This window comes from Cataglyphis hispanica, chromosome 8 (assembly GCF_021464435.1).
Source record: "Cataglyphis hispanica isolate Lineage 1 chromosome 8, ULB_Chis1_1.0, whole genome shotgun sequence".
NCBI lineage: Eukaryota > Metazoa > Arthropoda > Insecta > Hymenoptera > Formicidae > Cataglyphis > Cataglyphis hispanica.
Genome location: NC_065961.1, coordinates 7688090 through 7712292, shown reverse-complemented (window position 1 = coordinate 7712292; position 24203 = coordinate 7688090). Strand labels below are relative to the sequence as shown.

The following is a 24203-nucleotide window of genomic DNA, read 5'->3' as shown; positions in this document are numbered from 1 at the left end:
TATGGCGGAAGAGTCTGAGGAAAAGGAATATCGCTGGGAGATAGATTAGTTATAAAAAGCCTTTCTAGGCTAAAAATTTTTTATATTTAACATCAATATTCTTCTACATATAAATTAAAATTTGACTTTATTTTTATTTTATTTTTATCATTACTTATTTATAAAAATATTTCGTTTAGCTATAATTCGTTCGCTTTGGTCATCATTTAAATTTCCATCTGATAAGAATAATACTACTCTCCTGATCACTCCTGTGAATAATCAAACAAAGAGAATAAACAATGGATAATATTATCAGAAGCAACTAGTATTTACTTTGTAAGATTCAGAAAGATATTTCTAATATGAGAAAATAAGTATGGAGTTCGTTTGGTTTACAATCTTTTCGCACTTTGGCTATTGAATCAAACAAATCTCATATTTTTCTTTGCTCAAATTAGAGATCTCTCTTTGAATCAATTTGGAATAGAGAGAATGCATATGTTATATTACCTATAGTGAGTTTTTCAGTCTGCCGTACTATCCGATGAGCTCATCAAACCTGGCTGCTCTACACTTGTCCAACTTTGGACCTTTGAAAAATTTTTGGGAGATTCTGCGAGCAAACGTTTTTTGACAGGCGTCGAAGATTTTTCAACATTTTTTATCTTTGTATTATTTTGTTTTAAAAAGACATTTGAATCTTTAGATGAATTTGATTTCTGAGATTTCAATTCGGGATCGATTTTATCTTTTTTGTTAGCGTTGCTTATTAGGGTAAATGACTGGATATCTTTGGGAGGCTTATTTGGTGGAATTAAAATATCCTGCATCCTTGATATTATTCTATTAGCATCTACTTTACTAATATTTATACCAGCCATTTCCGCTGTATTCAAGTGTTTTTTATTTGTATGTATCTGTAATTCACGCCATTCATTGAAGAGCATCCAATCGTTTTTCTCATCCCTTTGAGAATTTCCTGGTAGGGAATGTTTCCATGATAAAAAATTTAAAATTGCTTCTTGTTCATTCTACAAAGATTTTTAATTAATTTGCAAAAAGATTTAGCAAAATTAAGAAAATTAATATGAAAATTAAACATTATTTTTAAAAAATACAAAGTACCTCTGTTTCACGATGTTCTTGAAACTCTCTAACTTTGTGAAAAACGGCATCACAGCGTCCGCATACTAATACATCTGACAGTTCCTTATGTACATCTTAAAAAAAAATACAAAAATAAATAATGATTATAGCGTAACATTGAGATATCTCATCACAGATTTATATATACATATATATAAATTTAAATTTGGTTTTGGATAGAAATTTAAACAAGAAATTCAAACAGAAAACAATTACATCTGGCGAAGGGCGAGTTAGAGATGTCCGAAAAGTCTTCTTCCATTTAATAAGTTTGACCCGCGACTTTCTTTTTCTAAAAATTAAATAAGAGTAAAAAATGTTAAAAAATAGTTGCAACTCTTTACAGGAATGCGCATAAGCAATTGTACTTCTCTTTCATATAATAAATATTGAAATTACACGCGATCAAAAACAGAAATGGAGTTTTTTTTTCGCGCGATATTCGATTACAAACGAGCTTCTTTGCTCGTTAAATGAATATATCAATCTAAATTTTCTTCCAGTATCGTTATTTCATCGTTTATTCAGAATGTCATTTATATTCATAAATCTTATAAAACAAAGTTTTTTTAAGACTTTCTATTTTTTCTTTTTTTAATATTCTTGTTCAAAATTCATATTTTTAAATGCAACTTTGAAACGAGTTCAAAATATATCGTGTATGCGTGCGCGTTTTTAATTTTTTATTCATACAATCACAAAGAAAAAGTGAAGAACTAAACTCATCGAATGTTAAATTTGAAAAGAGCAACTTTCATCGAACGAGACAAAACATTTTTCACTTGAATATTAAGATCTTCATTTTTTCAATAAAGATTTTATAAATCTAAATTGAAGAACAATCAAAATACTATATATATACATATGTATATACATATATATGTATAAGAGAGGTCGAACGTTACTTTTCAAATGTGTAATAATAAAAGTACACGTTTCTTATTCCCTGTGCTGTAAAATCGTTCGCAAACTTTATCATTATTTATTATTCTTTTAACTCGATTGCATTTTGAATGTATATAATATGAGTGTAAATGAAAAATTATACGTAACATATTATTAAAATATATGTCACATATGTGTATGATGGTTTGGTCCTCACTCTTTTTTCTCTTGTCAATTATAAAAAACTTTCGTCAAAATATTATTTCCAACAATTAAGCAATTAGAATAAAATAAATTTGCTTCGACGTTTTTAATTTTTTAAATAAAAATAATCACATTATATGATATATAAACTTACCTAAAATTCTGAAGATAAAAACGCAAATAATGATCACAAATTAATAAAAGGTACTGTAGTATATCTAACGATATTCACTTTCAAATTGTCACCTCAACAGCACACACGTGTTGTGTTTTCAAACGCGCCCCCATCTCTTATTATTGAAGTTAAGGTCATATTACACTACGGATTGCGAGCTTGAGATTACAGTTAACAGTTGCGATTTAACCAATCAACCGGCAAGTTGCTTTGTTCTGATTGGTCAATCCGCAACCAAGCCCGCAACCCGTAATGTAATATGGGCTTTAGATATTTCTACGTCGTAGGTCGTAGCCAGTAACCAGTCCCAGCTGTCTCAGTCGTAGCCATGCTGCCATGAGAGTGTAGTGATGTTAGTACGTGAACGGATTTCGTTTACATATAATACAGTTGTATTTCATGTGATAGAGAGATAAATAATAATTTTGTATAATTTTTATTTTATTTGTACACACATAACATTTTTTATTAAAATGAGATACGCTCAATTAGTGATGGGACCGGCCGGTTCCGGCAAGGTAATATATCTATCCTCTACAAAGTTTTAATTGAATAGTAATATATATATGTTTAATGAAATAATTGTTAATATCAATTTAATTTTTAACAGTCTACTTACTGTTCAATTATGCAACAACATGGCATTGACTCAAGAAAAACAATAGATGTTGTGAATTTAGATCCTGCAGCAGAATATTTTGATTACAAACCCTTGGTAGATATAAGAGAGTTAATTCAGTTGGAAGATGTCATGGAAACTGAATATAATTTTGGGCCCAACGGTGGGCTTATATATTGCATGGAGTAAGTTACATCTCTTTTAGATGGACCAATTATTTAATTGTAGTTTTGTATAAGAAAATTATTTCTTTTATAGATATTTGATTGATAATGTAAGCTGGCTGATAGAGGAATTAGGTGATGTAGATGATGATTATATAATATTTGATTGTCCAGGACAAATTGAATTGTATACTCATATGACTGTAATACGACAGCTGATAACCATACTGCAAAATCTTAATTTTCATATATGTGGAGTATTTTTGATGGATGTCCAATTCATGATTGATGCACCAAAGTTTTTATCTGGTACTTTGGCTGCTCTTAGTGTAATGATAAATCTAGAAATTCCACATGTTAATGTTCTTAGTAAAATGGACTTGCTATCAAAGAGCGCACAGAAAAGATTGGACAGCTATATAGAACCTGATCCAGATAGTTTATTGACAGATGCGGAAGATGATCCATGGAATGATAGGTACCGTAGTCTTACAGAAAGTATCGGTAGAATCATAACAGATTACAGTTTAGTGCGTTTCTTACCATTAAATATTAAGGATGAAGAAAATATTGCGGATATTAAATTAATTATTGATAACACTATACAATATGGTGACAATACAGAAGTAAAACCAAAAGACTTTGATGAACCTGATAACGAAATGAATGAATCTTAAAAAGTTATCTTGTAAGAAAAACTTTCATATAATTCTGTGTGCATAATTCTTTATATATATATCTAGAACATAGATCGTATATTTAGTAGATTATTAAAAAGAAGAAAAATATGTGCTACAATTCTTTGTTTGTGTATATTTATAATTTACTTTGTATTGATTTATAAAATTGTACAATGGAAGATATTTACAATTTGGAAATATTTTTATCTGTCTACATATAAATTCAATGTATTGAATACAAACATGAGGCAACCAAAAATAATAGTCGAGCCATGTGCAATAATTGCACTTCCCTCCCATCCTTCCTCTAAATGTTCGGCGGTTCTTGTATCATATTTTGCATTACATTTGCACAAGATTTTGTCATTCTTATGTGCATGTTCTTGCAAGCAAGATGTTTCCTTCTTGTGTAGAATTGTCTTTATTATTTCTGAGGTTTCTTCCTCCTTAGTGACACTTGTTACTTTATTAGGTTTTTCCTCTTTTACTTGTTCTTCTAAATCGTGAGTATAATCGCAGGAATACAGCACATTGTCCACTATTGTTCCATATTCGCTGTAATTGAGCAATTCAAAACGCTTAGTCGCCTGCAACAAAAAATACTATTGAGAAGAAAAGAAAATATATTTTGTATGCCATTTTTTTCTTTAAAAATTTGATTTTAAGTAATGCTCTTAAATAAAAATATATTATGTTCATTCTTACCTCATCGAAAAATATAATTGCATGTTTAGAGGATGTAAATCCACAATTACCGTAATTGGATAAAACTAAGTCACAATTGGGGCCATTGCCAATAACAAAGGTTTTATGAGTTATGAAAGCTGGTGGATTAGGCTTAGGGCTTAAAGAAAATAATACGGCTCTTGCTCTTCTATGACAATTTATTGTTTCATAACTCTCCCCATCTGGATTTAATATCTGTTCTAATCTCTGCCGCGCTAATGCTTCCAATACTGGTCTTTCTAATAATTGGACACCTTCTTTAATATTATAACCACAATACCTTGCATGAAATTCAAGGTTATTACATTCCTTGGAACTATCTATCACGATCTTGTCTGCTATATTCATATATTCGTTTGCACCTGATACTTCATGTCGATCGCATTCCTCATCTGAGACTGTTTCATGTCCCTCTTTTTCTTCTTTCACTTTGATGGTTTCTTCCATTTCTTCACTTTCTATACAATTATCATTGCTATTATCTGCCTTTTCAGAATCTCTACGTTGCTCATCTCTGTCTACAGTATTTTTTACAGGCCATATAAGATTGTCTTGAGAAAACTGTACAGGATCTAATTGTGGTGGATTCTCATAATGGAACTTTACACTGCAAGGAACTTTTATTCTTGGACGACCTTCTAGTCTCACCTTTGTGCGAAATAATGGATTGGCAGTGCGTGCTTTACGCAAAAAATCTAGTTTTACTGCATGTTGATCTATTGGTTGATTGGCATATTTGTCCCAGAGTTTTATGCGTTCTGTCACTCTGCAAGAAGTTAACAGATTCTGATCTATGAAATGATTCGGATGATTGGGACACATCCATCTGCCAATAGGCAAGGCAGTCAGTGGGGGATCTAAACAATCCTGATGGAAATATAATGGACAATAGTCACATGCGATTAATGGAGCCTTCCTACAACTACGTCCACATTCAAAACATAGACGGGCTGGCAATGGAACCATTAAGTTGCTATCCAAGCAGTGACTTTTTCCAACTGGAAAAGAATATCATATATTGATATTTCTTATATATTGATTAATCTAAAACAATTATAACAACTGATATTTCATAGTATACATGTTTTTCTTACATAAAAAAAGATAAAATATCATAATTTTAATCCACTTACCATTATTATATGACGAACTAAACTGTTTACCTCTTCTGCCAGATACATAATCCATTTTATTACTTCCAGGAAACATTATAGGCAATTGTAACTCCTTGGGTAACTCAAATTCTCTTGGGTTTACTAGAGAAGCCGCCAATGCTAGTACTTCCAATGCAGATTTTTTCTTTTTTTCATTTCCTTTACTATCCAAAAGTTCTCTTTTAGAAGCACAACGGCAGGCATAACACAACCATTCTCCATTAGGAATATCTGTAGGATCCACTGCAGGATAGCTAAAAGGAAACAATTTTAAAACTGTACTTTTATAAAAAAAGGAGTACTTATAAATATTATTAAATATTACTATAAATATTACTTAATATTACTAAATCAATTGTATAAATATTACTAAATCAATTGTAGAACAGTTCGAGTATAGTCATATCATACAAATACATTTATATCATAAGCGTACTTACTGGCATTGTAAATGATAGGAGGCTGGACATTTGTCGCAACATATGAGCTCTCCGCCATCTCTACAAGCATCACAGAAATCACGATTGTGACCACGACCTCTTCTCTTGAAGTATGGATGCTTCTTCTCTTCCTTTTCCTTCTTTGTTTTAGCTGCCTTGGAATCTTCGGATACTGGTGGTGCTATGAGAGCTTGTATTTGCTAATGGAAAGACAATTAAGTTTAGAAGGAATGATCTTTCAGGAATAGAAGCTGAAGAGATTGCAGAATTAAACTATGCACATTTTCTCTCCATTTCTTATAGGAGAAAGTTCTATATTATATACTGGTAGATTCGTTTACTTTGCTTACCGGCATTAATCCGCCAATCGTCGGGAAACCATACTCGACGGTACTCATTTGGAATATGCGCTAATACTTTGCAAATAATCAGAAAATTATTTCCTCGTTTTCTATTAATTAAAATATCTACTCTCTCTCATTCTACCACCATTAAATTCATGTGGCAAGCATAATATATATACATATATATAACGTTTGTAGCGACCTCTTGGTTATATTAATGATGGTCAAAAGATCTAAAATTATGTACTATTATTATTTATTTTATTTATTTTTTTTTAATTAAAAGCATTGTATTTTTAATATTTCACATATATGTAAGATGGTGTAAGACATTTTGCTAAGAAAGGCTTCTCTCTAATACTAGATACCTTATTGACACCGCGCTTGCGCGAGAAATTTAGCTCGCATATCAATGGCCATAGTCCATGTGATGTATAATGTGACATTTATGCAGCGACGATAATTACAAAATTATAAAAGAAAAGCGACAATGTACTCGGCGAACGTACGTGCCAGCGTTGCACGCGCGTTACTCCGCGTAGAATCACGCAGAGAGATTCACAGTAATGCGGAATCTATCGAGTCATGTACGGAGGTTGTGAACCGAAATCCGCGAAATTTAGAGCGGCTAAGGATAGCGAGGAAACCTCAGGGATATCATCTCGAAGTACCCGGGCGAACGTATTGGCACAAGTAAGACAGGTTCTCAATTCTTTTGCTACATATATACATACACTACGGACGATTTGAAATATATGCATTCTCCAACTAATCTGATCATTCAATTAATTATAATACTTTGTTATTCCATTTATAGACTGTATCTGATTAAGAAACCTCGTTACATTACTGCAGAAGTTCGCCACTTTGAAAATGGATCAGTCATTACAGTCTCTAGCATGGAATGGGCATTAAAGAAGCAGTTATATCGGTAGAGATTTATTTGGATTTAAATCTTGTTTTATTATTACTCTTCTTAATCAGTTAGATCAATCAAATAATTAGAATATGAATTTAGGGGTACCGATGGTTCAGCTTATATTAACGTAGGACGTGTCTTAGCTCAGCGTTGTTTGGAAGCTGGGATTTGCGAAATGAAAGTTGATGCTGAGTTAATTGGAGAAAAATCTGAATTATTAATTCAACAGTTAAAGAATAATGGAATTTGTCTGACAGAACCACCAGTGTATAAGTATCCAAATTCTTGGGACAGATATCGACCAGAAAAGCCATGGGAGATCCATGAATAATATATATACCATCTTTTTCCTACACGATAATGTACAAGAAATAAACTGTGAACTATATAAATGATATAGTATAGCTCTAACGATACTTCTTGTGAAAGGTAAATGAAATTAAACTTGGTGTGATGTGTGTATATTATTGTAGTAAACCACTGCAAAATATCAAGTTTTGTACACTACAATATCTCGTTATAAGAGATAAAATAAATAATTATATCACTATTAAATAAACATCTAATCTAAAGATGTAATGCTATTAGACTTATAAGTGTCATATCATTATCCAAGGCAAATACATATTGTGTTTTTCATAATGGTATAAGAATTATAATAATGAAATGTTATTACATTTTACTTATCATAATGACTATACAATAAAAAATTTAAGTTAGATACATGTACATATACAGATTGATACAAAAACAATTCTGAGGATTTAATAGATTTATCAAAAGATTGAATGTAAATATGATAAATATTAGTTTATGATATACATATATTATATATGTGTATAGTATATAATACATAGTTTGAGTAATATATTATGTTATATAAATATATAATACTGAAACTATGTATTATAAACTACATATATAATCATCAGAGCTATTCCTATGTCATTCTGCATATATTAATTAGAAAAATAATTTTGGATTTTTCTTTTGCTACTGATATTTGTTATAATGATATTCTATATTACGACATGATTCTAATTACAGCATTTTTAAGTACAATCAAAATCCGCAATATGCATTAACTTATGCACACTATTTCGCAAATCATTAAGTTAAATTGCTTGCTCAGAACAAATAAATAAAAACGCAATAAACATTTTAAATAATTTATAACTACTTTCTAAAGTAATGAAATCACAAAGTTGGAAAAGAATTTATTCATGTATTGCGTGGGGTATAATTAGATCGTTAATATATATTCATCTGTATTTAAAAGAAATAGAATAAAGCAATATGAGATATATGTTTCGATCTGCTATTGTTAAATGATGTATATCTAAAATTGTTTAAATGGATGTGTGTGATCAGTTTGATGCAACATGAAAGGCTAAATGCAATTTAAAATCTTTGACTTTCCATTTATCTCTATTCAAATAAATTGCTGCCAATTTAATAGTAAATCGTTTGCATTCAAGTCCTATAAATACACAATTAAAAGTCAAGTTCTTTGACATTTGCTTTTTTTTTGCAAATTTTTTTGTAGGCCGCAATTACAACAATGAGAAAAATTAATAATATAATATTTTGACAAAATTTAATTTTTTGATTTATTGAAAACTTGGAATAATAATATTGCGTGGATACCATACACATTCATGAAAAAAGGAATAGCTTTATTCTGTGATGGATGGATGGATGAATGGATGAATGGACACTATATATATATATATATATATATATATATATATATATATATATATGTATATATGTATATATATGTATGTGTATGTGTAGTATGTGCACGCGCGCACTTATGTATATATTAGTAGAGAGAAAGTAGTTTTAAAGAAAGTATAATATATCATACAATAATTCTCTTTCTCATTGTCTGTGAAACAATAATGCCACTGTTATCAGAATATGACACTATTAATTACATGTATATATATCTTCGATAATGCGAAGATAAGTCAAAAAGGGGGCATAAAAAAAAGAATAAATAATAGCGCTCTACTTGCAAGTGTGAATATCGATATTTTTCACGCAAGTCTTGCATTCGACGAAGCAACACCAGTGAAATTTGCACTCGCATCTCTCCCTGATGGTCGATTTTTGCGTATTGTATCCTCTGCCGCAACAAAGAAGATTACAACCATCCATGCCAGAGGAAGTTCTGTTACATAGCCTGCCCTGTGTACCTATTATAAAATAATTTTCTATGAAAAGAACATCATACAGAAAATAATTTTTAACAATATTTCTTCTCGACTCCAACTAAGCAAAGAAATTTGATAAAAGATCAACATCCACGAGAAAGAAAAAGATAATGTTACCTAGCGATCCTAAAGTATCATTCGGAAGGCAATAGTTTGGCGAGTCATCCAGATAGACTAGGTCATTGGCGGTAGGCACGGAAAATCTCGGATCGCGCATCGATAAGCGACCTCGTCGATTGACTTTGACTTCAGTTGCACCGTCATACTTGTCTAACAGAAAATCACCTGAAAATGTTAAAAATTATAAACGCTATTTACACAAATATTCAAAAAAAAAAAAGAAAAAACATTCTAAATATTATTATTTGAAATGTTCGCGACTATGTATGACATTATTCTGGATGGTCTTTTAAATATTTTAGTGATCAGAAAAGACATCGCTCCGTTAATCGTGATAAGAGACATTAATCGCACGCATCGAGACCTACCAATTTCGCGAAACGATGCGAGCTGCTGCCAGCAAGTAATCAGGCTGCAGCTTCCGGAAACGCCGTGACATTTACACGTCACCTTGGACCTTTTAATGACGGCCTGCAGATGAACGATGTATTAGTTTCGACACGGCGGCTTTAGTTGAGCGAATTCGTGTTGAATTGTGAAAAATCGATAAGAGCGCCTTCGCGCGTTTAACGCGATGCGACATTTAAGAGACATTTCTCACACGTGCAGGCTAAGAAAAGAACGAACTTTACCCTGCGTCCGGCCTCATTATTGTGTAGATTCATCAAGCTTCTGCCCTGCTCCCGGCTGCCTCTCTTGAAAGTACGTTCGCGCTCACGCACGTCAACAAATGCTTGCGTGAATCTAAAACACGTGTACAACATATTCGTCGTTTACTTTTAATATATAAATACAAGTACTCCGCAAAAAAGGTTAAAGGTGAATTAAAACAATAGCTAGAAAAAAGTTATATAAATAATATGATGACAATAATAATTATATATTATATTTAATTATGTTTGATCTTTACGTCTATCGAATCATTATTTATCGAATTCGTGCGCTTACTTGTAGCCATACTCGAGATTATCCCCACATCCGCCCCAGATCCAATCGCGGTTCAAATCCCTGGGTCTGCTACTCCTGGAGCAGCCACATGATGAGAGTTGACCATCTCGACAAGAACGACTGATGGAATAAACTACCCCGGCGGCGGTGATGGCGTGAACAAATGCAGTTTCCCTGCTCGCTGCAAACGAATAAATGCAATTTAATTCAAGACATGCGTTTTTAACAAATTTAATTCAAGAAATACTTTAGACGCTGACTATAAAATTTCCGAAGGAATAATCGAATCAAACCTATTCTGAGCATCGGACCGAACACAGTTTCATCATGAACGGTGGAGCAATTCCACCTTCTGTCTCTGAACTGATGCTGACACTCCGCGATGCCATATTTCGCACCCTTGGTCACGCTGGACATGTGATCCACGGACAGTTGGCAGAGTTTTCCTTGGCCCTGAGACAATCCTCTCAAGCTGGTACAAATCTCGGAGGCACTCGCGTCGAACGCCTCCATCGACTGCGCCGCTTCCAATTGCGGGAAATGTCGTAGACCCAGGTTACTATCAAGATATACAAAATAGAATTTTCAGAATAGCTTTATACTTATAATGTCGTATTAAAAAAAAAAACCGGATTTATCTTTCTTTTTTCAGAGAAAATGCTGACAAAGGCTTAAACAAAGTCTAATACTCCAAAACTCTTTATCGATTGCGTCGCAAGAGTACAGATATTTCGATGGCTCGCCAATGCCACACACAACGTGAGATCCCTAACTCCTACAGATTTGTTACGCTGATTATACAAATTCGGTGCAGGATGACCCACGTTCATGGGCGCGGAGCAGCCCTTGGATTTCCTCGCTTAATGGCGGCATTTGTGAGTCAACCGAGCGAGATGATGGAACGGTACCGTCAAAGACAGAAGCCGAAGCCGGCGGGATGGGATGCCGGGGAAGGATAATCTGTAATTCGAAACGGACAACCGTCGCGAGCGTACGTTCCAATAGCGTCTCCACCGCTCACATATTATCCCTGCGAGAGATTCATTGAGAAAAATCCCCCGCGAAATCATCAGCGCGATTCGCTTGCATCCGATTGATTCTATGTAATCTAACTCGTATATATTTGTGTATATCTTATATATACAAGATTTAATTTGCATATGGTTTATTGGAAACGACGAAAATATATAGAATGTTTTCGATAACAAAAACACCTTATACAAAATTAAATATTACGTTGATATTCACGTATAATTGGATAAAAGCTTTCTGAATAAATTTGATGCTTGGCGCGACTTGAAAAAATAAATTCTTCTATTATATCCTGCAGCTTCTATTATCGAGACCAAACGACAGTCTTTCTCTTCGATTGCATTCGTCCGGCCACAATTTTACGCGGTAAGCCACGACAACCTGTACGGCGACTCGGTGCAGCTCGGAGGACCTGTCCGAGCGTGACTCAGGTAAATACTTGCCAGGGTTGTCGGCGACACGACGCGCCCGCTTGAGATGTATCAATAGCGTGCATTACCTGGAAATTTCTAGAGGATAATCAAAATTCATTTACGTGTTAGCGTTAAATTGAATAAAAGTTTTGTTTAAAGTATTATTTGAGATATAATTCGAGATGAAAAGAAAACGTTAGTGTCGTCTCGTGAGTGTCGGAAAAAGTCCGTTTCATCGAGGTATCATACGTCGGTCCCCAAGTATTACCGCGATTAAGCGAAGAGTCGTAAAAGCCCGCGCGAGCGTCTAGGGAGAGCGTGTAATAGACGGCATTAATATTCTGGAACACGCTTCAGCAGCGATATATCATTGGCTTTACACTCCCCTAAAACAATGGCGCGGACAATCGCGAACCCAGGGGACGAGAGGGGGAGAAAGAGCGATAATATTTCGACGGGGTACGGCCCACGCACGGGGTTCGCGCGGGGCACCATCGTCGCTCTCGTCGTGGGCCGCAGCTCCGAAAAATAATGCCCCGCGTCTTCTAAGAGATTGCAGCTACACGCGCACAGCGGTGTGTATGCATATATATTATATATAGGGTGTCTCAAGACAATCGGCCATAGACACGACAATGAAAATGATCGTGTATAAATGATCAAGCCGAGTGATCAAGGAACACGAGACGATTAATTGAATCACATAAATATTATATGTGCCAATAAAAAGAGCTATGCCGATGTAAATATATCGAAGTTCGATGAATACTATTTATTGCTGTAATGTAACGTGCGGTTTATACAAGCGCATTCCGATAAAAGAGCAGACGAGGATTTTCTCGTGAGAGATGCGGGGATACAGAGGTAATTCTGGCGCGAAGAAAGTCCGGAGCGACCCGGCCGGCCTGACAAAGGAGCGCGGGCGTCCGGGACCATTCGATGATTGGTCATGCTCACGCGGGGTAGAACACAGGGGGCGAGAATGGCAATTCAAAGATTAGACACACTTCGAGCGAGGCGGGGTACAAACGACGTAGGGAACAAGTTCGCGGAGAGATTTTCGAGGGCACCGAAGATTCCCACGATGTTGTGCCCATGCCCAGCACAAAGGCCTATAAATTAGGAAGCGCGTGAAAAATCGCGTGCTCTCGATTCACATCTCTTTGTAACGTATTAATTTAATTTGCCACGCAATTAATGTCACGAAGAGATTCCGAATCGATAAATATACAATTGAGGAAATATTTTTGTATAATTTTGATGAAGGTGAATTTAATCGCAACGACAAGCTTCATCCCTCTTTAATAAAGAACAATTAAAAGAAAAAATTATTTTCAAGATTCGTTTGATAATTCGATAAATTAATTTAACGATAAAATTCATATTTATTCGCTTATTTTAATATCTCACATTTCCATACGTAACAAAATTTCAATTATTCAAGCTGATATTGAAGATTACAGTGTAATAACGTGGATAATCGAAAGTTCAGTGAAACCACGTTCGGATAATGGAGCTTTCACCGTAAGAACGACAGCCACCCCACAGCCGTTATTTTATCCTTTGATCGATGATATGTAGGGCACCCCTTGTCCTTCAATGCAGGCTTATTTTAAGAGTCGCGCGAGCCTAATGAAAAAAATAGTCGCGTCCCGTCTAACTATAAATACGCGGGTGAGACCGGTTAACATCTCTTTAACGCGCGCGATCGGCCGATTGGAGAAAGAAAAAAAAAAATCGCGCCGCGAGATACTCACATCCAGGTCCCCGGTACCGTTGAAGCGGCGGTTGCGGCGGCTATCATCAGCGATCGCAGTATCACGAGTAGACCATTGCTGCGTATCGTCATTTTTTCACCCTGCAAGCATCGAAAAAAAAAAAGTTAGAATTTTGTATTCGCAGAGCCTCAATAACATGCCCTCGCGTATTAATTACTTCATTACGAAAGACTTCTGCGCTTTAGCCGCTGTAAGCTGTAAATCGGGTTTAGCGGCGGCAAAAAAGAAACGATGATCATGGCACGATGGTGAAATCAAGGTTAAATCGATGCATCACGGCCGTTGCAATTCACGACGGCAGGGGAAAAAATCGTCTTTTAATTAAACATCCCGACCTGGTCACAATTTGTTTTGATTATTTTGCCCGCGAGAAAAATTCGGAATATTTATAACGCGCGCATTTTAACACGCAGAAGACATCGAGATGAAAATTATAAATATTACAATATAACTTAATATTACTAAACATAATAAAATATAATTCATCTCTAGAATCTCGCTGACAAAATATTTAAATAGAAAAAAAAATCTACGTACAAGTTTTCAAAATTTAATTTAAAAAAATTATAATTATAATTAATTAAATTATAATTATAATTAATTTAATTAAAGAAAACACACACCGTGTGTGTGTGTGTGCTTAATGCGAGACTGCAATGTCTGTCGCTTATTACTTTCGAGATTTAAAGCATGATAGGAGTCTGTGTCTGCAAATTGCTGTACATTCATTGACGGAACATTTGATGATTTAAAATGGGAGGGAGGATCATTTATAGCCATTGCTTGATGTTATCAGACTCAATAACTTCGTACGCGAAGATATCTGGACGAAGAGAGAACTCTCGTCTAACTCCTTCTCGGCGTCCAGATAAGACGCGTGTTCCAAAGATTAAAAGGCGCAACAGTGTGACGCGGGCCAAGCTATAAACTTTGTCGAATCGTAACTCGACTCCGCGACTTGTATCAACAATTTGTGCAACGTGAGAACGCAGGGTAGAGGCGTCCAGGCGCTCGCAAGGTGTAATGTCGAACCGATGTACCATAATCGTCCTGGACTCGGGTGTCTTTCCGTTCCGAGGTCAGCCCGTGGCGATGCTGGCTCTGCTACCCACACAGGAACAGTGACGTAGCTGAAACGTGTGAGCCCGATGAGCACAACTAATAACATGCGTTTACTTTTGTCTATTTTCGTCAACATCAAGTATCACGTCAAGTTACAACTGTATTGTAAATAACGTTCGAGTGTGAACTTGAACTCTCTCTTTAAAGTAACGGTCTGTAGCAACAGCGTTACTTTAAAGCGCTTTATTTAATCGAACAATTAATACATTTGATATACAGAATGTTCCTAAATAATCTAATGTGCAAAAAATTTTACGGTGACTCCTTGGATAATTTCTTGAAGAAAAAGTTCACATATGCACCAATGTTTTCCTCCCGAATTTATTACGCACGCGATTAGAAACATTCTGTATATTTTAAAAACATTTCGAGATAATATTTAAGAAATTCTCTTTGATACTCTTGGGTCTTTTCCTTATACGAGAGGGAGAGAGACAAGAAACGATAGGGTTTCCTGTATTAATAAATTAACTCGTACCATAACACGGTAGCTATACACGTCCCTGCCCCGCGGAACTGGTATACACACATACACGTGTACACACGCTTATATAGAGTACATCGCCGTCTATCTAGCCCACGCGATCCGCGGGTCGACGATATTAGCCGGGCGTATAAAATGCATTTGTGATCGGATGGTGGGAATGTAAACTCGCGTGCACTCTTCGATATCCCCGCGTGGACCGGGCGCGAATTATCAGCGTCCATAAAGTATCTCGCGCTAAAGGCTCGCGTTGAACAAGACATGAGCAAGCGATATAGGGTGCAATAAACGCCGCGTGCGTTTGTTACGAAATGAGCTAATCGCCTATTCCGGTATGACTGCACGCGCGCGCAGTTATAATGAGCGAGCAATAAGCGAGAAAGAGAAATATTTGATATTAAGCGCACATGCCTAACGATGCACTTGGCTACTCGAGTACACGCTTGCATAATCCCTGAGACGGCAGCCGGCAACGCATTGGCTGCCGAATCGTAAAATGTGATCGTAACGCGCCAAGGTACGCATAATAAGTGTGAGTCGCATTTAAAATAAACTTATAAAGTTGTAGACTCGCTCTTTATTAGCGAATTTATTCGACAAAGATGCCGATTCGCGAGATGCAAATGACAAGGGGGAGTCTTTGAGTGGAAATGACGGGAAATTCAGGAGGGAAATGGAAACACAAAATGACACGTGTCATTTAAAGAATCTCAACGGACGTGGATGCGCCCCGATTAGAATCGTCGCGCGGATAGACCCGTTAATTGTATTTACTAGATAAGACGAGGCGAGAAAGTCGCGTCGAACGACCCCGCGAAGAGGCAATCGGCTCTAGATTTTCACGAAGAGCGCCAAGACGACGGCTCGAGCCCTCTTAACGAAGCTGGAAGCTAAGGACGGTATACACACTCGAGATACACGTACGCAGAAGAAAACGAGAGCCTACGAGGCCACGAGAGAGCGGCAAGAAGTGAGGAGGAAGGACAAGAGATGAGGGGAGGGAAAAGGGATCTCCGGTAGAAAAGAGAGGAAGAAGGGAGATGGCAGAGGAAGAGGAAGGCTAGGAGGAAAGCAGGAGAGAAGATGCAAGATCCGAGAGAATCTCTCTGGACGCGAGGAAGCCGAGGTGATGGAAAGGGGGAGGGGGTACGCGAGTACAGTAGGGACCGGTCGACGATTGTCAATACAACCTGCACGAGGAAATACGACTTATACTAGAACAATCCAGCGAAGAACCAAGAAGAAAAACCAGTTAACTTTAGAAATGCAAACTGTTGGAGAAACCGTTCTATCCTTTGCCAGTAAAGGTATTAACGATTGGAAGGCTTTATGTAAAGATTCTTTGTATTTTAATGTATAAAACATTATCATTATTATTATATTTTAAAGAATTTTTATATTTTTTGGGATATTTTTTGGAAAATTCCATCGCTGATTATATTTTGCGAAAAGTAGCGGAAAATATATTTGCTAAAATCTCGATTGATTAAACGAGCGAAAGCGACCGAGATGAGTGGAGAGTTCTCAAAAAGATTGCAACGACGCTGAAGAGTAATTACGTACGTCAAGAGAGCGAGAGAGAGCCCCTTTTTTACAAGAACGTAAAAGGAACACAAAAGCCATTTCGTCGGACATTGTAATCGTTGATTATACTCACTATACACACGTAGGATACTATCCGGTACTCTTCATCCAATCGTAACTCATAACTTTTACGACGCTTTCGTAAAGATACCTTATTAACATACAGCCGCGCTAATTTATCCCGAGAGAACTGACTTTTAATTGGAAAGTATCAAAGAAACGACGTCTTACCTTCTCGAGAAGATTATTATTACAAGTATAACAGCAGTCATGACGCGTTTTATGAGCTTATCAACTTGAAAGTTACACGACATAGGTATTGTCGATTTGATAATTTCAGTGTATATCGAAGTTAAAGACCACAAGTGTAACAATCAATTTTAAATGGATGTTACAAAATAATTTTAATCAAGTAGTATAATGCAATTATATTTTTATCAAAGTTTCAAAAATTGATCATTAATAGATTGAGACAAAATTAAAAAATTTTTTTTTTCGATTTAAATTTAATTTAAATTTAACTTGTTTTCTAACTTGTGCATGACAACATATGCAGAAATTTATGCACAATGCATCAAGCTCATATATGTGTGTGTGTGTGTGTGTGTGTGTGTGTGTGTGTGTAATATTTGATAATATAGTCGTATTTTAATGCTCGATAATATCGAGCAATAAAAAGAAAAATAAAATAAAAAAAATTATCAGGAACCGTATAATTAATTTCAGAAACACTCCGCGGAAGTAAAAATCAGAATTGTCTCCGTCGAATCCTTTTCTGTTCACGCAATCGAATGGTAATCGTCCTGGATAATGGCAACTGCTCCGATTTAAGATAATGGAACAACACACCAGGCCGCATTTGTCGATCGTGGCAAAGTCCGGATTGCGAACCATCATTATCCCACGCGTCTCTCGCGCATCCCTAAACGCGAGGAAATGATCATCCTCGCGGTGATTACACCTATCTTCGGAGCCAGTTGAAAATGCTCGTCGTCGTACGAGCTCCCATGCAAATCGTCGATGATGCATCGCGTAAAATATCTCATACAAAGGCGAATATTTCCGCGCGTCTTGCAGCTAAATGGACGGCGCGGATCGTAAAACGAGATGGTTTTAAAACGCACTCTTTTCACCTCGTTTAAAAGGCGTCGAGCAACGGAGAGAAACGGTGGCGACCAATGTTGCGATGCGATATTATTCATCCGATAACGACCAGGCCGCGTCATTAAACACAACAATCTCGGGACAAGATTGAGTTTCTTTCGATTTTTCGCATCGCCCTCGTCTCAGCTTTTTGACAATTGAAAAATATGAACTACTTTTACGAAAATTTTACAAGTAATTGTAAAATTAGAGAGTAGATTATTAGATTTACAAATGTACTAAAAAAAACCTGAATAGCTTTCGTAGGATAAATATTTTTTCACTTACATAACATTTTTATCATTAAAACATATTAAAAATTACAATAAAAAATATGTACTGTACATTCAATCATCTTTTAAGACATCGAATATATTCAAACGTTCCAGAACGTCGGCCAGACTTTGAGATTTTATAGGAAATTTAATTCCTAACAAAAAATTTCCTATAAACATGAATCGAAAAATGCATCCTTAAAAAATTAGCGTTTAAAAACCTCTGAAATCACGATTATTTTATAAATTTTATAAGCATTTTTCGATACATCAGATAACTATAAAAAACTTTTTGTTCAGAATTAAATTTCCTATAAAATCTCGAATTGTGACGGAAACGTTTAGGCTCATCCTATATAAAGGAGATTTATCAAAAAGAAAATTCTTGAATTTTTTGAATTGAGATAAAATTCCTAAGAATTCCCTGATTTTTCCACAGATAAAAAAAATATTTGAGAATCCTAGATTTTTCATATTTTTCCAAGGAATAGACACCCTATTATCCAAAAGAAGCATAAATGTTAATGCGATAAGGTTCAAAATAGTACAAATCTTTCCACTTATAGGCGATATCCTAAAACCGCCGAATGTATCAACGAGTGTCTCACGATCACTTTATGCGACAAAATTATGTGCATCTTGTGAGAAATAATTTCCAAGTTCTACACAAAAGTGATCAATGATGCTTGCCGGAGTGCGCCTATTGTTCACGATGGTCGCGAAGTGGAGCAAAGTCGAGGCATAACGGAATGGTCATTTGCGAGATGAGCTACAGGCGACTCGCGGCGAGCCGTTAAAAGGGGGCTGCTGCCTATTAATCTGCCGAGACATCGGTAAATCATTGCCGGTTCAGCGACTATCAGGCGGAAATCCTCGGCTCGACTCGGTTCGGCATTTCGAGTCTACAGACGCTTACGATACGTGACGACGATGCACATATATATGTATATAGCAACAATCCCTGAAAGAGAAGCAAAAAATCTCATATCAATTATATACCGGGTGTAATTAAATGGAAGAATATTATTTTAGACAGGAGATTCTTTAAGAGGAGAAAATACATGTGAAAATATATATATATATATATATATATATATAAATATGTACCTGTTTAAAAAGTTATATAACTGATATTCGATAATAAATTACAAAAATACACGTTTGACACTCGATGGCCAACTCTTTCACTGTCGCGTGTGTCATCGACGAGTGACGTGTTCTTGTCGAGCACGAGCGTGAGTTGGGGATGATTTTGAAGCACACTCGGGACCGAGAAAGAGAGAAATGATACATATCTAAGCTACTTTATACAACATGAAATTTAGAAACTTTATCCGCCAACGATGGAAAGTGAAAGGATCGGTCCTTTCCTTAAAGTCGCGTCCGGGTCACGAACCGATTGTGGCTCGCGCGAGCGATCGCGCCGATGAAACGCTTATCTCGACGGTCGCTTTTATCGAGCACCAGACCGCCACTGTACACCATCATCGCTCATATCGACTGCCCGCTAACGAGATCCTGTTACAACGCTTGACAGACGCTTGTGATTCCGCGTGCGCGTTTCAATTCATTGCGTGAGCGTTTCTTCGACGAGGCCTCCTCGTTACAATCCGCATTACGCAGGGAGATCGTTGTCGCGTGCTAAATTCGCAATAGAACCTGATTATAAAAAATATTCGAATCGTTAATTGATCATTCTAATTATTATCTATGCAATCAAATTATTTATTTTTATTTATTTTATATATTGGTCTCCTTCAATTTAATCATTTAATAATTACGCCTAAGAAAATGTTAATAATTAAATAACTATAATAATAATTAAATAATTATAATTCTATCAATGATTTTGCAGAGTTTTGTGTCGCAGATTTTTTAAATGGATTTATCATGTTACTATTATTATTAAAAATATCATGCGTGTTATCTAGTACGATTACGAGATAATGACAATTAAAATGTAAAAATTCTTTTCAAATTATTTTTAAAGAATTTACATATAAGAAAGATGTGTGATGGATTTGAAGTAATCGTGCAAAATGGAGGAGTGTAATTTTCGTAATCAAAGAGAGAGATAAATCGGTAACGAGAAAGCGTCGTAAAACGGTGCTCGTCACGACGAATGGTCAATTATTGTAAATGTCGTGGTGACCCTCGGCAAGAGTTGCCGTTTAATTGAATAATTACTCACCGGAACGGAACGAGCCGTGGTCGTTAAGTATCGAAGATAATTGCGTCTCGGTTCGGTTCGGCTCGGCGGGACAATCCCGCGGTGTGCTCGGCTTATCGTATCGTATCTTCCCGCTCGACGATACCAAATGTAAGAATCGATTTTATTCTATTTTTTTTTTTTCTCTATCGAAAATTCCCACGACGAGTCCTTGTCCTTTCCGCGAGTAGAGCTCCCGTGGACGAAAACGTTCCTCTTCTTCCTCTTGTTCGCGTGACACGACGCGCCGTTTCACGTCTCATTTTGCGGCCCATAAGACTCACCGACTCGCATAATTAGTCCGCCCTATCTCTCTCGGATCCAACTCGAGCGAGTACTCTCGGTCGAAGTACTCGGATACTCGATGAGATATTTCTCCGGCGGAGAACGCGGAGCGAGATTTCTTTCACGGGGCGAAACCTGATCGCCTGGGTGAGCTGCTTGCGCTCGCGCGATTGCGATCTTGACGGAATAATTTCCGCCGCTGTTGGAGCCTCGTGAAAGAACCTTCGCCGATTGGCGAAATGCCGTCGTTAATTCGCGATCTGGAAGGATCGGCGCATTCGTATAATCCGTCCAATCACCAAGATCAATCTTCGCGTCCGATCTTCAATAAGTTGCGTTATTAATCGTTGCTTCGTCGACGTTGGATTTATATTTCACTCGTCGCAACTATGCCTGTAAGATTGTTCTTGTTCCGTTTGGAAACCTGTCTCCCGATCAAACGTCCGAGATAAAAGCGAGCCACCGACATACATCATTCGTTGGTCCCTCGAGCACTCGTTTTCGCGTCAAAATTTATCAACATATGAACGATGGGTTTTCCATAATAACAAGTTTCTTTTAAGCCTCAAACAGCCTCAAAATTGATAATGATCGTCTTTGACAGAAAGATAAAACTCTTCTCGTGTTAAATCTACCCGCGAATCGCCAGATTATAAGACTGGCTTATCACTTTTTCCGAATGATCTCGCGATTTTCTTCGGAGAGAACCGATGATGCTTCTTATTGTTAGTCAAATACCGCCGATCGGGGATTGCAGAGTTGTGATTCTTCGCTAGGCATTCAGATGAAGAAGCCTGGTCCCGATGAGATCAAGCTCTCGAAGAAAAAAAAAACGACAAAACTCTCGCTGCACCTTTCACCGGGGCACTTCCCAAGTTTCGTCCTGCAGCATCCTGTCGTCGCGAATCGCACGGCTGGTATCTCACAGCGGGGAGAGGAAGTGGAGGAGATGTCGCCGATAAGATTAGAACCTAATGACACTTTGATTGGCAGGTTCTTTTCTCCAGAAGCGATCTTGTTGGAGAACGAGTGTTCCTCGTGGTATTGTGGGGGGTTACCAGGAACGCTGTGAAACCGATCAGCGCGGCGTGTTGGTACAGAATGAACGCGGCAGGGTCCACGAGCCCATGGTCCCTCTCTTTTCACTCTCCCTCTCCCCTCGTTCTATCATTCTTTCTCTCTGTCTCTCCTGCTCACTCTGCTGTTTACGTACCCCTACTCTCCTTCTCTGTCTCTCCAACCTGTACCTCCTTCTCCCCCTCTCTCTCTCTTTCTCTCGTTTTCATTCTCTCACTCTCTCTTATCTGCGGCTCTTTCTCTGGAGGGAACCCCTCGATGGTCGCACGAAAGCCGCCGGCTGCTTCTCTCCCCTGCTGCTTTTCTGCCTTTCCGTTCGTCTCTCTTCCGTTGCTTCACTCGCGCTTTTTTCTTCTCTCTCTTTTCCTCACTCCTTTCCTTCTAGTCGCGCGGTGGCTGGTTCATTGGTTTCATCGGTGCATCGGCCCGGGCTCTTCGTATTCTTTTCTCTAATTATACCGTTACGTGCAATCGTCCGTGTCAATTAGCAACTCCTTTCTTTCATTCTTTCCTCTGCGCTTCTTTTTTCTTTTCCTGCCACTAGCCGTGCCCGCGGTATCCGGCGTGGCGTGCAACCCCTTCGAAAGGATTGCTGCGAGGAAGAAAAAGGGGGAGGCAGAGCGAAGGGTAGCAGCGCGATTGGACCCACCAATTAATCCTTCGTATCCTTCGAGTATGCCGCTCGTGTAACAAGACTACCACTCGAGAAGCGATACCTCAAAATCGTAGTTTCCTGCAAGGATCAATCAAAATTAATTATTTATCACAAATATACGAGAATAATTCAAAATATTTATTATATAATTGTCTAATATAATTAATATAAATTTTAAGATCAAATATATATAAAATCAAAAATATAATATAAATAAAATATCAAAAATATAATATATATAAAAATCAAAAATAAAAAAAATTATATGCATGTGTATGTATGTGTGTGACAGAGAGAGAAAGAAAGAGAGAGAGAGAGAGAGAGAGAGATTGTAATATTCATAAACAAAATTTTATTTTCATTTAAATATAATTAAGCGAAGATTAATTGCATAATATATAATGTTGAAAATTATGCAAATCAATTTTTCTTATTTCAAAAATTGCCAAAAAGATTTTTCTTTCATTTCATACATATATATAGGACTAGCAAAATTATTCTTGAATTTTTGAAAAAAACTTACGCTTTAACATCCTAATATTTATTCTTATTAATTTTATTTAATATTGTACTTAATATAGAGGACCACATTTTTTATTTTTGAACAGTCTCTCTCTCTCTCTCTCTCTCTCTCTCTCTCTCTCTCTCTCTGTCCGCCCGCACGCAACACACACACATTCGAAATAATCTAACATAAAAAAATCGTACTCGATATTAATCTGACATGCGCTAAAACGTGTGGCGAGAATACAAACCCTTAACATGGTTATCTCCATCTTTCTTCTTTTCTCTCACGTCGAACGCTAAATGCAGCCATCTCCTTCTATCGTCCGACGAACGCGTTCGACATGTTTATGCACGATAGAGATCAAGGGAGCGGGAACGGTTAGCGCTAAATGCGCGGCGTATAGGGCCTTTGTAATCGGCATTTTACACGCCGACGATAAATATCCAGCATTTATACTCCCTTGCTCGTTAGAGTCAGCCACGATGAAGAGATACGATTTACTCATCTCGGCGCGCTCTTTGATTCCTTCTTCCCTTTAATTATACCGTTACGTGCAATCGCCCTCGTTAATTATCCGCGGCTGCGCTTCCACCAAAACTTGAAAGGATCGCGCTGGCGTCGATCCTTTCGCGCGCGCTATCTTTTGACGAATCGCGCAATTAATCATGGCCGATCATATGGCAGCATGTCACATATGTCAACGTAATCGATAATCGATAACCTTTTATAAAAAGCCCATATCAGACTATATGTATTGAAGATTATTGACTAATCAAAATTAAAAAAAAAAAACTAATATTTTTTTCTATGTCTAATGATTACTTCACATGGATTAGTCTATGATTTTTTCAATCTTTAATCTCTTAATCTTCAATACATTATTTTATATGGACTATACACAGGATGATAATTA

General features: G+C 36.7%; 5 protein-coding genes across 7 annotated transcripts; 2 read left to right on the top strand and 3 right to left on the bottom strand.

Moving 5' to 3' along the window:
• Window positions 1–61: 61 nt before the first annotated feature.
• On the bottom strand, window positions 62–2520 carry LOC126851737 (uncharacterized). Its single transcript, XM_050596005.1, has 5 exons — window positions 2372–2520; window positions 1345–1420; window positions 1108–1202; window positions 493–1013; window positions 62–251 (listed from the first exon to the last, which is right to left on the bottom strand). Exons 2-4 carry the CDS (start codon window positions 1388–1390, stop codon window positions 507–509), a joined length of 648 nt encoding a protein of 215 aa, XP_050451962.1. The 5' UTR covers window positions 1391–1420; window positions 2372–2520; the 3' UTR covers window positions 62–251; window positions 493–506.
• Window positions 2521–2699: 179 nt separating this feature from the next.
• Window positions 2700–4038, top strand: LOC126851736 (GPN-loop GTPase 3). Its single transcript, XM_050596004.1, has 3 exons — window positions 2700–2910; window positions 3003–3196; window positions 3270–4038. The coding sequence occupies exons 1-3, from the start codon at window positions 2866–2868 to the stop codon at window positions 3850–3852; spliced, it is 822 nt and encodes a 273-aa protein (XP_050451961.1). The 5' UTR covers window positions 2700–2865; the 3' UTR covers window positions 3853–4038.
• A 7-nt stretch (window positions 4039–4045) lies between these two features.
• Window positions 4046–6755, bottom strand: LOC126851734 (PHD finger protein 12). Its single transcript, XM_050596002.1, has 5 exons — window positions 6526–6755; window positions 6176–6375; window positions 5715–5989; window positions 4561–5579; window positions 4046–4442 (listed from the first exon to the last, which is right to left on the bottom strand). The coding sequence occupies exons 1-5, from the start codon at window positions 6571–6573 to the stop codon at window positions 4059–4061; spliced, it is 1926 nt and encodes a 641-aa protein (XP_050451959.1). The 5' UTR covers window positions 6574–6755; the 3' UTR covers window positions 4046–4058.
• Window positions 6756–6997: 242 nt separating this feature from the next.
• Window positions 6998–8744, top strand: LOC126851738 (39S ribosomal protein L18, mitochondrial). The gene is made up of 3 exons (XM_050596006.1): window positions 6998–7212; window positions 7337–7450; window positions 7538–8744. The coding sequence occupies exons 1-3, from the start codon at window positions 7010–7012 to the stop codon at window positions 7767–7769; spliced, it is 549 nt and encodes a 182-aa protein (XP_050451963.1). The 5' UTR covers window positions 6998–7009; the 3' UTR covers window positions 7770–8744.
• A 500-nt stretch (window positions 8745–9244) lies between these two features.
• Window positions 9245–23890, bottom strand: LOC126851756 (protein Wnt-5b-like). Of its 3 annotated transcripts, XM_050596044.1 has the most exons (10): window positions 23538–23890; window positions 20748–22860; window positions 14989–15078; window positions 13928–14028; window positions 11019–11284; window positions 10726–10906; window positions 10410–10521; window positions 10146–10248; window positions 9775–9942; window positions 9245–9639 (listed from the first exon to the last, which is right to left on the bottom strand). In XM_050596044.1, the coding sequence occupies exons 3-10, from the start codon at window positions 14989–14991 to the stop codon at window positions 9452–9454; spliced, it is 1122 nt and encodes a 373-aa protein (XP_050452001.1). In that variant the 5' UTR covers window positions 14992–15078; window positions 20748–22860; window positions 23538–23890; the 3' UTR covers window positions 9245–9451. The 3 variants fall into 3 exon arrangements, with proteins under 3 accessions (XP_050452001.1, XP_050452003.1, XP_050452002.1); XM_050596046.1 differs by lacking the exon at window positions 14989–15078 and having other exon boundaries at window positions 23538–23887; XM_050596045.1 differs by lacking the exons at window positions 20748–22860; window positions 23538–23890 and adding an exon at window positions 19664–19757.
• Between the last annotated feature and the right edge of the window lie 313 nt (window positions 23891–24203).